Here is a 16,947-nt window from a genome sequence, read left to right as displayed (position 1 = left end):
AATTAAGAGAAATAGCAAATGGTTCATAAATATTCATTTAATCACCCAATGTTATAAGGCACTACGTTGAAACAGTGAGATCACAAATGTTGCATATATTCACAAATTTATCATTCTAACTATTCTATTTTGCTTCAGAATCAACTACGTTTGAAACAACAACACCATTCATAACCACAGAAACAACAGGTATTTCACCTTACAATTCAACATCATTTGCTATTTTTGAAGAATTATGTATTGTGGTCAATCAAAACAATCTGATAAAAAAAAACCTTTGGATTGTTAGTCAATGAGTTTATCATCATTCAAACGATTTCCTCTCTTTCTTGTTATTTTCCACTTTAGCAACATCTCTGTCAACAGGTGATATGCACTGCATGTTATAACATAATTATGAGACTGTAAATTCCAGAAGAAATAGTGACACTGTAAACATACATAGAAGGTGGATGATCACATAGATTGAAATCCAAAGTGTGCAAGATTCTTTTGTTCTATGGCAATCAATGTGTTTTTCTCTACATCTCTATCAATGCATCTCTTTTGAAGTAAAGCAAAACAAGTATCTTATCAATTTAGATAATCTTTTCTATCAGCATTTACAGAATCATTAACAAGCATCTCAGAGATTAGCACTACAGCAGACATTACATCATCTTCATTTACTGATAAGACGAGAGAAAATATGGAAATAATATATTTGCTGATTCATTTACCATCAAATGAGATTGACAATTTGCTTCACCCTATAATCTGAATTAGCTCAAAGTCAGCTAATTTCTGACTTCCCCTTTCCTCTTTACTGATAATCATCATTATTATCAATAATGTTGTTCAATCATAAATAACTGAGAAACTTGGTTAGTTCAAACTGAGACCTGGTGAAGATAAATTGTTGAATTGATTCATTTGAACACTGATCAGGAACATTGATCCATTATTTGCAATTTAGAAACACCAACATCAACAGCAAATGCATTGGAGACATCATCATCATCACCATCAACAATAGGTACAGTTTGATGCCATTTTCAAACAGAGCAATTAGATTAAATCAATGAATAGGAAGAATAAATTTGCCTGATAAAATCATCACATGTTACGGTCAGAATATATTACACAACAGTGAAATCCAACAGCGCGTAATATTTCTTTGTTATATGCCAATCACAGTGAATCATTCTCTTCACCTCCATCCATGTATCTCTTTTGAAGTCAAGCATTACATTGTTCTTACCATCATAGGTTCTACTTTTGAATCAACATCTTCAGAATCATTAACAAGCGCCCCAGAGATTAGCACTACAACAGACACAACATCATCTTCAACCATTGGTAAGATGAGTGACAAAATCATCCCATTTTACGGTCAGAATATATTGTACAAATTGAAATTCAATAGTGCGTAAGATTTCTTTGTTATATGCCAATCACAGTGAATCATTCTCTTCACCTCCATCCATGTATCTCTTTTGAAGTCAAGCATTACATTGTTCTTACCATCATAGGTTCTACTTTTGAATCAACATCTTCAGAATCATTAACAAGCACCCAAGAGATTACCACTGCAACAGACACAACATCATCTTCATTCACTGGTAAGATGAGTGACACTGTACAATTACATAGAAGGTGGATCACTGCATAGATTGAAATCCCAATGTGTGCAAGATTCTTTTGTTCTAAAGCCATCAGCATGTGTTTCTCTACACCTCTATCAATGTATCTCTTTTGAAGTGAAACAAGACAAGTATCTTATCAATTTAGATCCTTTTTTTCTATTAGCATCTACAGAATCATTAACAAGCATCTCAGAGATTAGCACTACAGGAGTCACAACATCATCTTCATTTACTGGTAAGATGAGTGAAACTATCAACATATACATATTTTCAGATTTGATCATCAGCAAATGAAATGATTTGATATCTCTTCATTAGAGTAGTCCCCATGGTAATTATTGCAAAGGCGCAATGGTATTTTGCTGCCCTTCTTCCTCAATCCTCTTCAGTGAGAAACATCATTATTATTATCAGTAATGTAGTTCCATCATAAAAGTCTGAGTGATGTGGTTTCTTCAAACTGATACATGGTTAAGATAAATTATTCAATTCATTCAAGTGAACACTGACCAGGAATATTGATCCATTATTTGCAATTTAGAAACACCAACATCAACAGCAAATTCATTGGAGACATCATCATCATCACCATCAACAATAGGTACAGTTTGATGCCATTTTCAAACAGAGCAATTAGATTAAATAAACGAATAGGAAGAATAAATTTGCCTGATAAAATCATCTCATGTTACGGTCAGAATGTATTACACAACATAAGATCCAAAAGTGCGAAAGATTGCTTTGTTCTATACCAATTGCAGTGAATCATTCTCTTCACCTCCATCCATGTATCTCTTTTGAAGTCAAGCATTATATTGCTCTTACCACCATAGGTTCTACTTTTGAATCAACATCTTCAGAATCATCAACAAGCGCCCCAGAGATTAGCACTACAACAGACACAACATCATCTTCATTGACTGGTAAGATGAGTGACACTGTAAACATACATAGAAGGTGGATGATCACATAGATTGAAATCCCAAAGTGTGCAAGATTCTTTTGTTCTATGGCAATCAATGTGTTTTTCTCTACATCTCTATCAATGCATCTCTTTTGAAGTAAAGCAAAACAAGTATCTTATCAATTTAGATAATCTTTTTCTATCAGCATTTACAGAATCATTAACAAGCATCTCAGAGATTAGCACTACAGCAGACATTACATCATCTTCATTTACTGATAAGACGAGAGAAAATATGGAAATAATATATTTGCTGATTCATTTACCATCAAATGAGATTGACAATTTGCTTCACCCTAATAATCTGAATTAGCTCAAAGTCAGCTAATTTCTGACTTCCCCTTTCCTCTTTACTGATAATCATCATTATTATCAATAATGTTGTTCAATCATAAATAACTGAGAAACTTGGTTAGTTCAAACTGAGACCTGGTGAAGATAAATTGTTGAATTGATTCATTTGAACACTGATCAGGAACATTGATCCATTATTTGCAATTTAGAAACACCAACATCAACAGCAAATGCATTGGAGACATCATCATCATCACCATCAACAATAGGTACAGTTTGATGCCATTTTCAAACAGAGCAATTAGATTAAATCAATGAATAGGAAGAATAAATTTGCCTGATAAAATCATCACATGTTACGGTCAGAATATATTACACAACATGAAATCCAAAAGTGCGTAAGATTGCTTTGTTCTATGCCAATCACAGTGAATCATTCTCTTCACCTCCATCCATGTATCTCTTTTGAAGTCAAGCATTATATTGCTCTTACCACCATAGGTTCTACTTTTGAATCAACATCTTCAGAATCATTAACAAGCGCCCCAGAGATTAGCACTACAACAGACACAACATCATCTTCAACCATTGGTAAGATGAGTGACAAAATCATCCCATTTTACGGTCAGAATATATTGTACAAATTGAAATTCAATAGTGCGTAAGATTTCTTTGTTATATGCCAATCACAGTGAATCATTCTCTTCACCTCCATCCATGTATCTCTTTTGAAGTCAAGCATTACATTGTTCTTACCATCATAGGTTCTACTTTTGAATCAACATCTTCAGAATCATTAACAAGCACCCAAGAGATTACCACTGCAACAGACACAACATCATCTTCATTCACTGGTAAGATGAGTGACACTGTACAATTACATAGAAGGCGGATCACTGCATAGATTGAAATCCCAATGTGTGCAAGATTCTTTTGTTCTAAAGCCATCAGCATGTGTTTCTCTACACCTCTATCAATGTATCTCTTTTGAAGTGAAACAAGACAAGTATCTTATCAATTTAGATCCTTTTTTTCTATTAGCATCTACAGAATCATTAACAAGCATCTCAGAGATTAGCACTACAGGAGTCACAACATCATCTTCATTTACTGGTAAGATGAGTGAAACTATCAACATATACATATTTTCAGATTTGATCATCAGCAAATGAAATGATTTGATATCTCTTCATTAGAGTAGTCCCCATGGTAATTATTGCAAAGGCGCAATGGTATTTTGCTGCCCTTCTTCCTCAATCCTCTTCAGTGAGAAACATCATTATTATTATCAGTAATGTAGTTCCATCATAAAAGTCTGAGTGATGTGGTTTCTTCAAACTGATACATGGTTAAGATAAATTATTCAATTCATTCAAGTGAACACTGACCAGGAATATTGATCCATTATTTGCAATTTAGAAACACCAACATCAACAGCAAATTCATTGGAGACATCATCATCATCACCATCAACAATAGGTACAGTTTGATGCCATTTTCAAACAGAGCAATTAGATTAAATAAACGAATAGGAAGAATAAATTTGCCTGATAAAATCATCTCATGTTACGGTCAGAATGTATTACACAACATAAGATCCAAAAGTGCGAAAGATTGCTTTGTTCTATACCAATTGCAGTGAATCATTCTCTTCACCTCCATCCATGTATCTCTTTTGAAGTCAAGCATTATATTGCTCTTACCACCATAGGTTCTACTTTTGAATCAACATCTTCAGAATCATCAACAAGCGCCCCAGAGATTAGCACTACAACAGACACAACATCATCTTCATTGACTGGTAAGATGAGTGACACTGTAAACATACATAGAAGGTGGATGATCACATAGATTGAAATCCCAAAGTGTGCAAGATTCTTTTGTTCTATGGCAATCAATGTGTTTTTCTCTACATCTCTATCAATGCATCTCTTTTGAAGTAAAGCAAAACAAGTATCTTATCAATTTAGATAATCTTTTTCTATCAGCATTTACAGAATCATTAACAAGCATCTCAGAGATTAGCACTACAGCAGACATTACATCATCTTCATTTACTGATAAGACGAGAGAAAATATGGAAATAATATATTTGCTGATTCATTTACCATCAAATGAGATTGACAATTTGCTTCACCCTAATAATCTGAATTAGCTCAAAGTCAGCTAATTTCTGACTTCCCCTTTCCTCTTTACTGATAATCATCATTATTATCAATAATGTTGTTCAATCATAAATAACTGAGAAACTTGGTTAGTTCAAACTGAGACCTGGTGAAGATAAATTGTTGAATTGATTCATTTGAACACTGATCAGGAACATTGATCCATTATTTGCAATTTAGAAACACCAACATCAACAGCAAATGCATTGGAGACATCATCATCATCACCATCAACAATAGGTACAGTTTGATGCCATTTTCAAACAGAGCAATTAGATTAAATCAATGAATAGGAAGAATAAATTTGCCTGATAAAATCATCACATGTTACGGTCAGAATATATTACACAACATGAAATCCAAAAGTGCGTAAGATTGCTTTGTTCTATGCCAATCACAGTGAATCATTCTCTTCACCTCCATCCATGTATCTCTTTTGAAGTCAAGCATTATATTGCTCTTACCACCATAGGTTCTACTTTTGAATCAACATCTTCAGAATCATTAACAAGCGCCCCAGAGATTAGCACTACAACAGACACAACATCATCTTCAACCATTGGTAAGATGAGTGACAAAATCATCCCATTTTACGGTCAGAATATATTGTACAAATTGAAATTCAATAGTGCGTAAGATTTCTTTGTTATATGCCAATCACAGTGAATCATTCTCTTCACCTCCATCCATGTATCTCTTTTGAAGTCAAGCATTACATTGTTCTTACCATCATAGGTTCTACTTTTGAATCAACATCTTCAGAATCATTAACAAGCACCCAAGAGATTACCACTGCAACAGACACAACATCATCTTCATTCACTGGTAAGATGAGTGACACTGTACAATTACATAGAAGGCGGATCACTGCATAGATTGAAATCCCAATGTGTGCAAGATTCTTTTGTTCTAAAGCCATCAGCATGTGTTTCTCTACACCTCTATCAATGTATCTCTTTTGAAGTGAAACAAGACAAGTATCTTATCAATTTAGATCCTTTTTTTCTATTAGCATCTACAGAATCATTAACAAGCATCTCAGAGATTAGCACTACAGGAGTCACAACATCATCTTCATTTACTGGTAAGATGAGTGAAACTATCAACATATACATATTTTCAGATTTGATCATCAGCAAATGAAATGATTTGATATCTCTTCATTAGAGTAGTCCCCATGGTAATTATTGCAAAGGCGCAATGGTATTTTGCTGCCCTTCTTCCTCAATCCTCTTCAGTGAGAAACATCATTATTATTATCAGTAATGTAGTTCCATCATAAAAGTCTGAGTGATGTGGTTTCTTCAAACTGATACATGGTTAAGATAAATTATTCAATTCATTCAAGTGAACACTGACCAGGAATATTGATCCATTATTTGCAATTTAGAAACACCAACATCAACAGCAAATTCATTGGAGACATCATCATCATCACCATCAACAATAGGTACAGTTTGATGCCATTTTCAAACAGAGCAATTAGATTAAATAAACGAATAGGAAGAATAAATTTGCCTGATAAAATCATCTCATGTTACGGTCAGAATGTATTACACAACATAAGATCCAAAAGTGCGAAAGATTGCTTTGTTCTATACCAATTGCAGTGAATCATTCTCTTCACCTCCATCCATGTATCTCTTTTGAAGTCAAGTATTATATTGTTCTTACCACCATAGGTTCTACTTTTGAATCAACATCTTCAGAATCATTGACAAGCGCCCCAGAGATTAGCACTACAACAGACACAACATCATCTTCATTCACTGGTAAGATGAGTGACACTGTAAACTTACATAGAAGGTGGATCACCGCATAGATTGAAATCCCAAAGTGTGCAAGATTCTTTTGTTCTATAGGAATCAATGTGTTTTTCTCTACATCTCTATCAATGTATCTCTTTTGAAGTAAAGCAAAACAAGTATCTTATCAATTTAGATACTTTTTTTCTTTCAGCATTTACAGAATCATTAACAAGCATCTCAGAGATTAGTACTACAGCAGACATTACATCATCTTCATTTACTGATAAGACGAGAGAAAATATGGACATAATATATTTGCTGATTCATTTACCATCAAATGTGATTGACAATTTGCTTTACCATAATCATCTGAAATAGCTCAGTCATCTAATTTCTGACTTCCCCTTTCCTCTTTACTGATAATCATCATTATTATCAATAATGTTGTTCAATCATAAATAACTGAGTAACTTAGTTCGTTCAGACTGAGACCTGGTGAAGATAAATTGTTGAATTGATTCATTTGAACACTGATCAGGAATATTGATCCATTATTTGCAATTTAGAAACACCAACATCAACAGCAAATGCATTGTTACAGTTTGTTTCCATTTCCAAACAGAGCAATTAGATTAAATAAACGAATAGCAATAATAAATATATCTGGTTAAATCATCCCATATTACGGTCAGTATATGTTGCACAAATTGACATCCAAAAGTGTGTAAGATTGCTTTGTTATATGCCAATCGCAGTGAATCATTCTCTTCATCTCAGTCTATGTATCTCTTTTGAAGTTAAGCATTATATGGTTCTTACCACCATAGGTTCTCCTTTTGAATCAACATCTTCAGAATCATTAACAAGCGCCCCAGAGATTACCACTACGACAGACACAAGATCATCTTCATTCACTGGTAAGATGAGTGACACTGTAAACCTACATCGAAGGTGGATCACTGCATAGATTGAAATCCCAAAGTGTACAAGCTTCTTATGTTCTAGAGCAATTAATGTATTTTTCTCTAAAATTCTATCAATGTATCTCTTTTGAAGTAAAGCAAAACAAGTATATTATCAATTTAGATACTCTTTTTCTATCAGCATTTACAGAATCATTAACAAGCATCTCAGAGATTAGCACTACAGCAGACATTACATCATCTTCATTTACTGATAAGACGAGAGAAAATATGGAAATAATATATTTGCTGATTCAATTACCATCAAATGAGATTGACAATTTGCTTCACCATAATTATCTGAAATAGCTCCAGTTGATCAAATTCCTGATTTCCCCATTCCTCTTCACTGAGAAGCATCATTATTATCAATAATGTTGTTGAATCATAAATAACTGAGTAACTTAGTTCGTTCAAACTGAGACCTGGTGAATATAAATTGTTGAATTGTTTCATTTGTACGCTGATCAGGAATATTGATCCATTATTTGCAATTGAGAAGCACCAACATCAACAGCAAATGCTTTGGAGACATCATCATCATCATCAACAATAACATGTACAGTTTGGTTCCATTTACAAACGCTGCAATTAGATTAAATAAATCAATAACGAATTTGCTTTAGAAATTCATTGCATATTAAGGTCAGAATATATTGCACAATTTGAAAACCAAAAGTGTGTAAAATTTCTTTGTTCTTTGCCAATCACATTGAATCATTCTGTTCATCTCCAACAATGTATCTCTTCTGAGGTCAGCATTATATGGTTCTTACTACCATAGGTTTTACTTTTGAATCAACATCTTCAAAATCATTAACAAGCGCCCCAGTAATTACCACTTTAGCAGACACAATATCATCTTCATTTCCCGACAAGACGTGAGAAAATATGGACATACATGTATAATACATACAACATCCTCGAAATCATTAACAAGCACCCCAGAGATTATTGCTACAACAGTCACAACAACATCTTCATTTACTAATATCATGAGTGAAACTATAAAGATATATGTTTGGGGATTTGTTTACTATCAAATGATATTTCCAATTTGTTTTATTCTAATTACCTGAAACAGCTGAAAGTGATTTATTGCCTTCTTCCCCAATGCTCTTCATTGAAAAGCATTATTATTTTTAACAATAGTGTTGTTCAGTCATAAAAATCTGAGTAACTTGGTTCCTTCAAACTGAGACAAGTTGAAGGTCAATTGTTAAATTAACTGATTTGAACACTGTTCAGGAATGTTTATTCATTGTTTGGAATCTAGAAACATCAACATCAGCATCAACTGGAATATCGTCGTCATCATCATCATCATCATCAACAGGTAGAGTTTGCTTCCACTAACCAATCATGATAATTGGATTAAAAAACTGATGAGAAACAATGAATTCATAACACATAGAATTTGCCTTAGAAAATCATCATATTTAGGTCATAATACGTTGCACAGATTCAAATCCAAAATTGCGTAAGAATGCTTTCATTCTGTGTTAATCATAGTTAATCATTCTCTTGATGTCCATGAATGCATCTCATTTGAAGTAAACCATTACATGGCTCTTATCAACCCTAGATCCTACTTTTGAATTAACATCTTCAGAACTATTAACAAGCAACCCAGTTGTTACCACTACACCAGACGCAACATCATCTTCATTCACCGGTAAGATTAGTGACACTGTAAACTTATATAGAAGATGGAACACTGCATAGATTGGAATCCAAAAGTGTGCAAGATCCTTTTGTTCTTTAGCAATCACAGAGTGTGTTTCTCCACACTTATACCAATAAGTGTTAATTATTCTTATTATTGGTATTATTATTGGTATTATTATTTTTGGTATTATTATTATTTTATTTCACTCAGTAGAGTTAATTTCTAAATGTTTTTCTGTTTTGAGTCAGCCAATAACACTGCTGCATTGCATATGAATGGATATTATTATGTTTGAGTTTTCTAAAATAGCTACTTTTTGCAGTAGGTTGATATTTTGTTCACAGAGTATTTTGTCAAGCCGTTTGTGTTATTAACAGCCACTGTTGCACCGATGATTCTAGGAATTATGCTTGTTTTATACTGCCACATACTTCCTCAGTCAATTTGTAGATCAGTATATTTCCTGATCTTCTCCAGTTCCTTATTTTTTGACCTTGTAATCACATGGGATAGTCACATTAATAACACTTGTACAATCTAGTTGTGTTTTTATGATGAAATCTGATTTTGTTCAGATTACCATTCTTTCTGTATGTACTCATGAGTCCCAGATTATTGCAATGCTATTTTGTGATGTCACTTTTGCTGGTTGATGTTCATACCGGTTGATCTTTACATGAATATGAAAGTGTTTACAAATTGTCCAGTGAATACATTTAGTTATGTTGTTATGATGAATCAGGTACTCTGATTGTGCTCGGGCTGAACATGATGACAATATTTGGATTCCAGTTTCTGGTGCTTGGATGACATATTCAGCATTTCAGATCAGTGTTTCTCTTTAAGATCTTATTTTCATATTAATAGCTTGATCTTGTGCTGATATTATGAGAACTCCCACAAATATACAGTCAATTCACTTTACAGTCTATTCTGCGAAGCGCTTTGAGACGGCTAGAAGATGTGAAAAACGGTATATCAAATGCAAGGATTATTATTATTAATATTATTATTTATTAACTCCTGTTTTGGCGCTCAGATCCCTGTTATTATTATCAATGTTATTCAATCATAAAAATCTGAGCAATTGTTGAATGAATACATTTGAATAATTTTCCATTATTTACAATCTAGAGAAAAAACACCAGCAAGAACTGCAATGCCATTAATAGGTTCAGTTTGCTTCCAAAACAAAACAATTAATTTGTATCAACTGGATATTACCTAAGAAAATCATCATATATTGAGGTCATAATACATCATATATAGTGAATTGAAAAATTGGATAAGACTGCTATGTTTCATGGCAATCACAATGAATCATTCAAATTATGTAATTAAGTAATAATAATAATCCTTGCATTCGATATCGCGCTTTTCACGTCGGGAGGACGTCCCAAAGCGCTTCACAGAACACACTGTAAAGTGAATTGACTGTATATTTGTGGGCGAACGCGGCAGCCAATTGCGCACAGCAATGTCCCACAAACAGTCGTAGATTGAAAATGACCAATTTATTATTGTTTTTGGTTTTGGAGGGATTATTATCAGGCGTGTGGAGTAAGGAAACTTGCCCAAGGTTTTGCACTGCCTGGAATTGAACTCAGGTCTCTCTCTTGCAAAGCGAGTGCTCTAACCACTGAGTTACAGGACTCCAAGTAATTCTTTTCATTATTGCTCCTTCGGTTGTATCAATGTTTTCAGAAACAATCATAAGCACTGTTGTTATTACCAGAACAGCAGAATTATTTCCAGAATAATATTATCCTTTTATAAAGCATATCGTGTCTGCTGACAGAACAATGCAGTACTGGGGGAAGCGCTGCATTGTCAGAGGTGCTATAATAAATAATAATCCTTGCATTTGATATAGTACCTTAACACGTCTTCGAAACATCTCGAAGTGTTTCACAGGATATACTGAAAAGTGAATTGACTGTATATTTTGCAGGCAAAATGCGACAGTCAATTGCACACAGCAGTGTCCCAAGAACAGTCATGGATTGAGTGACCACATTTTTTAAAATGCATTTAATTTTTTTGAAGGGATTATTACCCCTGGAAAAACCATCCGCTAATCAACCAACAACCAGGTTCCGACTTACTGCTTGGTGAACAGAGGCATGTAGAGCAAGAAAATTTGCTCAATGTTACATCCTGCCTGGGAATCGAACCCAGGTCCTCTCGTTTGTGAGGCGAGCGCTCCAGTCACCAAGCTACAGGACTCCACGATAAGTCCTGCTGGGTGTTAAGGATCCCATGACACTATTCAAATAGAGAAGGAAGTTTCTCCAACTATAAAATAAAATAGATACAACAGTTAGAATGTATTTGCATAAGGCAGGCTTAATTGGGTGAATAAACAGGTAGAAACAATGAAGTAGAAACACAGCAAGCCTCACATTTGTCGATTTCATGGGGGTAAACATAGTTACACACAGCTTCAGAAACATTAACACGCGTGTCTTAGTTAGCCACTTTTGCATATGCAGCATCTTTCCTCAGAGACCAGGAAAGATGTTGCATCTACAGGATGTCCAAACAAGATGTTGTTTCCTTTGAAAAAAGTCACTGCATTCAAGATATTCATGCTCTCCAAGGTATTCATTATATGTTTTAAGTTGATATACCCAGTTGTAATTCACAAACCTCATGTTTATTAAACACCTATCAATTCCATCCCACTCTCTTTTGTATTCATGCGTCAAATACAACATGCTCCCCTCATGACGTTTTCACTAGGAACATGGCCTGAGTAGTTTACTCTACGATATCTCGCCCAAAGCTCCAAAAACATTTGCCAAAAGCATGGAGATACAAAATCTCCAACCGAGAACTTGATTTGGATCAGGATAATATTCTAAAAGCTTCTCTGAGGAGGAGCCTTCACTCCTCTGTTCGTGTGTTGCTGTCTCCATTGTTGTTTTCATTTGCTTCAATAAATTGCATTATTTGTGTTTTCATGTATTTAGTTTGATCCATTGTTTTTCTTTTAAGTCTCTAATACTGGTTGCAGTTCTGGAAATCCTCCATGTTGCACAGGAAGGAATGACTCTTGTAGCTCAAGCAATTGCTTTTGTGATGAATATTGTCTTCAAGCGAACGACTGCTGCTATGATTATAAAAGCATTTGTGGTAGGTAATTAATGGATTCTGTCCCAAGGATGCTATGATTACACCCTGTTATACACCCAAACTTCTTATGAGACTCAGAATAACAAAAGTGCTAAAGAGACTCAAGTAAAAACTGCAAGCATTCTGATAGAGCCTCTCTCTGAGAATATTTTGGATTCTTACTCGTTCCATCTCACTACTTATTAAATCAATGACAGACTGTGTACAAATACTCTGATTGAGCTGATTTTTTGCCTTTCTGAGAAATCTTTTTGAGCAATTGTTCTGATAAATACAAAGCTTGAGTAGATCATTCCATTCTTTCACCTATGGTTAGCAAACATACATTCTACGGGCTGCGTAATAAAAGCAGGAAGCCCAAATATAATTATATTATGTTGAAAATAATAAATTGTTGTATATTGTATTCAAACAGAGGTACTTTATCCCAAATCCCAGCTTCAGCTTTTCTGCTGGTTCTTACAGGTTAGCACCTATGCACATGATTGGAGCAAAATTCCAAACAAATTTTTCTGCAATATTGAACAAACAAACCACATATCTACATCAGACATTTCCACACAAGGTCCACCAAAGGTGGCAATGATGCAATACATCCTCTGGCCATTATATTTCAGGTGCCAACCTAGTATTGCCATCAACGTGACCAGTCCTTTCCTTTATTATGGTATTAGTTCTTTGAACTGTGAACTTTTCAAATTGAAATTGTAACTCTTTTATTTCATTCTCACATTCTCCTCTAAAGACACAAGTGTCAATCCACAATTAATGTATAATTTACGTGAACATTTTTGAACTTTTCCTTTGCAATGCTGTGTGGTACTCATCGAAACTATAAACATATGCATTTCTTGAATACATTTTCTGTGAATACTGGCATATGCTGCTTTAATCAAGGATAAATTATTCAGCTAACTCATCATGCATGCCAAGGTGGATTCAACTTGAACAATACAAATTCTTCCCATTTTAATGTTTTGAATTTCTTGTACTTCCCTTTTTGGATTGAATTCATAATCAAATGTTTTCTTGCCCACATTTCTAAGAATATTTTTATTCGCTGATAACTGTGCAATATATGCATCATATTGTCAACAAATCTGCAACAATACTCTTGGAAGCTATGACTGCAGCTGCAAACCAGGTTACATCATCAACAATACCAAGCCCTTTCCTTCGAGATTATACAAATTAATTGTTTAGTTGCTAGCTACCCTTTTCAAATTGAAGCTGTAATTATGTATGTTTATTTCACCCACATTCTAAGAACACGGGCATATGCTTAATCAAGGAAAACATTCATGATACATGGCTTTGTTTACAGTGGAATAGTAATAATAATCCTTACTCATGTGCCTTTCGTGCACACACTTTCTGAGACCTCTGGTACATGCTTCCTCAATCAAAGTCAAAAGGTTCATTTAAAGTCTGAAGAATTCTTCACAATAGATTGGTGGAACAGTTTTCCGTTCACATATGATTTTTGTGCAGATTCATTTCCTGTGAGCTCCCCTTTGAGAACAGATAGGATATGCTCTAACTTTCCTTCATTCACACACAACAACATCTTCTTGCACTCATATAGTGCACTCCACAGAAGGGAGCGTGTCAGAACGCTTTGAGTCTTCTATCCTCATCACTTCTTTTCTCAGTCATTGAAGAATGTATAACAAATGCATCATCTTGCCAACAAATTTGAAACAACAACATTGGCAGATAAAGCTGCAGCGGCGAATCTGGTTACACCATCAACAACACCGATACATCCCTTTATGATGGTATGAATTATTGACTCCATTTGGTGTGCTCTAAACTTCCCTTTTCATTCTGGCATAAAATGATCTCCTTTCCTTCATTCATACATTCTCCTCTGAGGCTGTTTTTTCAACACATTATTGTTGTATGATACAAAAGGAAATGACAATATTTTCAATTGAGAAAATCAATTGCACTGTGTAACTATTCAATTTTCTGTGATTACAAACATGGCTAATGTGATCAGCATCTTAACTTCATTTCCCAGACATTGATGAATGTGCAACCAATGCATCATCCTGCCAACAAGACTGCAACAACACCATTGGCAGCAATAACTGCAGCTGCGTATCTGGCTACACTATCAACAGCAACAATGCATTCCTTTGTGATGTTACAAATTATTTTTGCTGGTTAATATGCTGTGATGTCCCCTAAGCAGACGGACAGGATTTGCTTTAAGTTTTATTGATTCACACTCTCTCACCTCAGCATGTTGTGTCTCATCAATATTCATGCTTATTGACATTTATATTTTTCTACTTTAACCTCAGAAATAAAATTGCCCTGATTACGTATTGCATTTACTGACATTGCAAACTTTTGTTCTTCTGATGAACATCTTCATTTCATTTCTCAGAGATTGATGAATGTGCAACAAATGCTTCCTCCTGCCAACAAATCTGCAAAAACACCAATGGCAGCTTTACCTGCAGCTGCGAATCTGGCTACACAATCAACAGCACCAATGCATTCCTTTGTGATGGTATGAATTATTTGTTTTGATTCATTTGCTGTAAGCTCACACTTGTATACTAATAGGACATTCTCTAACTTTATTTTATTCATACTCTCTCCTCTCATCATTTTGTGTCTCATCAACTTTAATTTCCTATTGACATTCAAATTATTGTAAATTCACATCAGAAATAAAAATGCCGTCAATACGTGTTGCATTTTCTGACTTTACAAACATTGCTGTTGTAATGAGAATGTTCAATCCTTTCCCAGACATTGATGAATGTGTAACAAATGCATCTTCCTGCCAACAAATCTGCAACAACACCATTGGCAGCTATAGCTGCAGCTGCGAGTCTGGCTTCATAATCAACAGCACCAATGCACTCCTTTGTGATGGTAATAATTATTTGTGTTGATTGATTTGCTGTGAGCTCGCCTTTGCATACTGACAGGACATTCTCTAACTTTCTTTATTCACACGGTCTCCTCTCAGCATTTTGTGTCTCATCAATATTCATTTCTTGTTCACATTGAATTGATCGTAAATTCAACGTAGGAATAAAATTGCCCTCAATTCGTGTTGGGTTTTCTGACTTTACAAACATTGTTGTTGTAATGAGAACGTTCAATTCTTCTTCCAGACATCGATGAATGTGCAACAAATACATCATCCTGCCAACAAATCTGCAACAACACCATTGGCAGCTATAGCTGCAGCTGCGAGTCTGGATACACAATCAACATTATCAATGCATTCCTTTGCAATGGTATGATTTTTTTGATGATTCATTTGCTGTGAGCTTCGCTTTGAGAACGGTTAGGATAGCTCTAACTTTCCTTCAATTACACATGTTCCTCTCAATATTTTGTCTCTGATCAATATTAATTCTTATTGAAATTAAATTTTTCTACTTTCACCTCCGAAGTAAAAGTGCCCTGAATTCGTATTGCATTTTCTGACGTTGCAAACTTCTGTTCTTGTGATGAACATCTTCATTTCATTTCTCAGACATTGATGAATGTGCAACAAATGCTTCATCCTGCCAACAAATCTGCAAAAACACCAATGGCAGCTTTAGCTGCAGCTGCGAATCTGGCTACACGATCAACAGCACCAATGCATTCCTTTGTGATGGTATGAATTATTTGTTTTGATTCATTTGCTGTAAGCTCACACTTGTATACTAATAGGACATTCTCTAACTTTAATTTGTTGATACTCTCTCCTCTCAACATTTTGTGTCTCATCAACTTTAATTTCCTATTGACATTCAAATTATTGTAAATTTAGATCAGAAATAAAAATACAGTCAATACGTGTTGCATTTTCTAACTTTGCAAACATTGCTGTTGTAATGAGAATGTTCAATCCTTTTCCCAGACATTGATGAATGTGCAACAAATGCATCATCCTGCCAACAAATCTGCAACAACACCATTGGCAGCTATAGCTGCAGCTGCCAGTCTGGCTTCATAATCAACAGCACCAATGCACTCCTTTGTGATGGTAATAATTATTTGTGTTGATTGATTTGCTGTGAGCTCGCCTTTGCATACTGATAGGACATTCTCTAACTTTCTTTTATTCACACTCTCTCCTCTCAGCATTTTGTTTCTCATCAATATTCATTTCTTATTCACATTGAAATTATCGTAAATTCAACGTAGGAATAAAATTGCCCTCAATTGGTGTTGGGTTTTCTGATATTGCAAACATTGCTGTTGTAATGAGAACGTTCAATTCTTTTCCCAGACATCGATGAATGTGCAACAAACACATCATTCTGCCAACAAATCTGCAACAACACCATTGGCAGCTACAGCTGCAGCTGCGATTCTGGCTACACAATCAACAGTATCAATGCATTCCTTTGCAATGGTATGATTTT

General features: G+C 34.7%; 1 protein-coding gene across 1 annotated transcript; it reads left to right on the top strand.

Moving 5' to 3' along the window:
- Nucleotides 1-235: 235 nt before the first annotated feature.
- Nucleotides 236-13,273, top strand: LOC103176061 (uncharacterized protein DDB_G0271670-like). The gene is made up of 19 exons (XM_042339238.1): nucleotides 236-245; nucleotides 956-1,015; nucleotides 1,249-1,338; nucleotides 1,512-1,601; nucleotides 1,789-1,860; nucleotides 2,459-2,548; nucleotides 3,385-3,474; nucleotides 3,648-3,737; nucleotides 3,925-3,996; nucleotides 4,595-4,684; nucleotides 5,521-5,610; nucleotides 5,784-5,873; nucleotides 6,061-6,132; nucleotides 6,731-6,820; nucleotides 7,624-7,713; nucleotides 9,035-9,094; nucleotides 9,344-9,450; nucleotides 12,425-12,562; nucleotides 13,028-13,273. The coding sequence occupies exons 1-19, from the start codon at nucleotides 236-238 to the stop codon at nucleotides 13,271-13,273; spliced, it is 1,737 nt and encodes a 578-aa protein (XP_042195172.1).
- Nucleotides 13,274-16,947: the final 3,674 nt, after the last annotated feature.

The sequence above is a fragment of the Callorhinchus milii genome, unplaced genomic scaffold, assembly GCF_018977255.1.
Source record: "Callorhinchus milii isolate IMCB2004 unplaced genomic scaffold, IMCB_Cmil_1.0 Scaffold11, whole genome shotgun sequence".
NCBI classification, from domain to species: domain Eukaryota; kingdom Metazoa; phylum Chordata; class Chondrichthyes; order Chimaeriformes; family Callorhinchidae; genus Callorhinchus; species Callorhinchus milii.
Note: the sequence above shows the minus strand (reverse complement) of the source record. Positions and strands in the feature narration are given on the sequence as shown.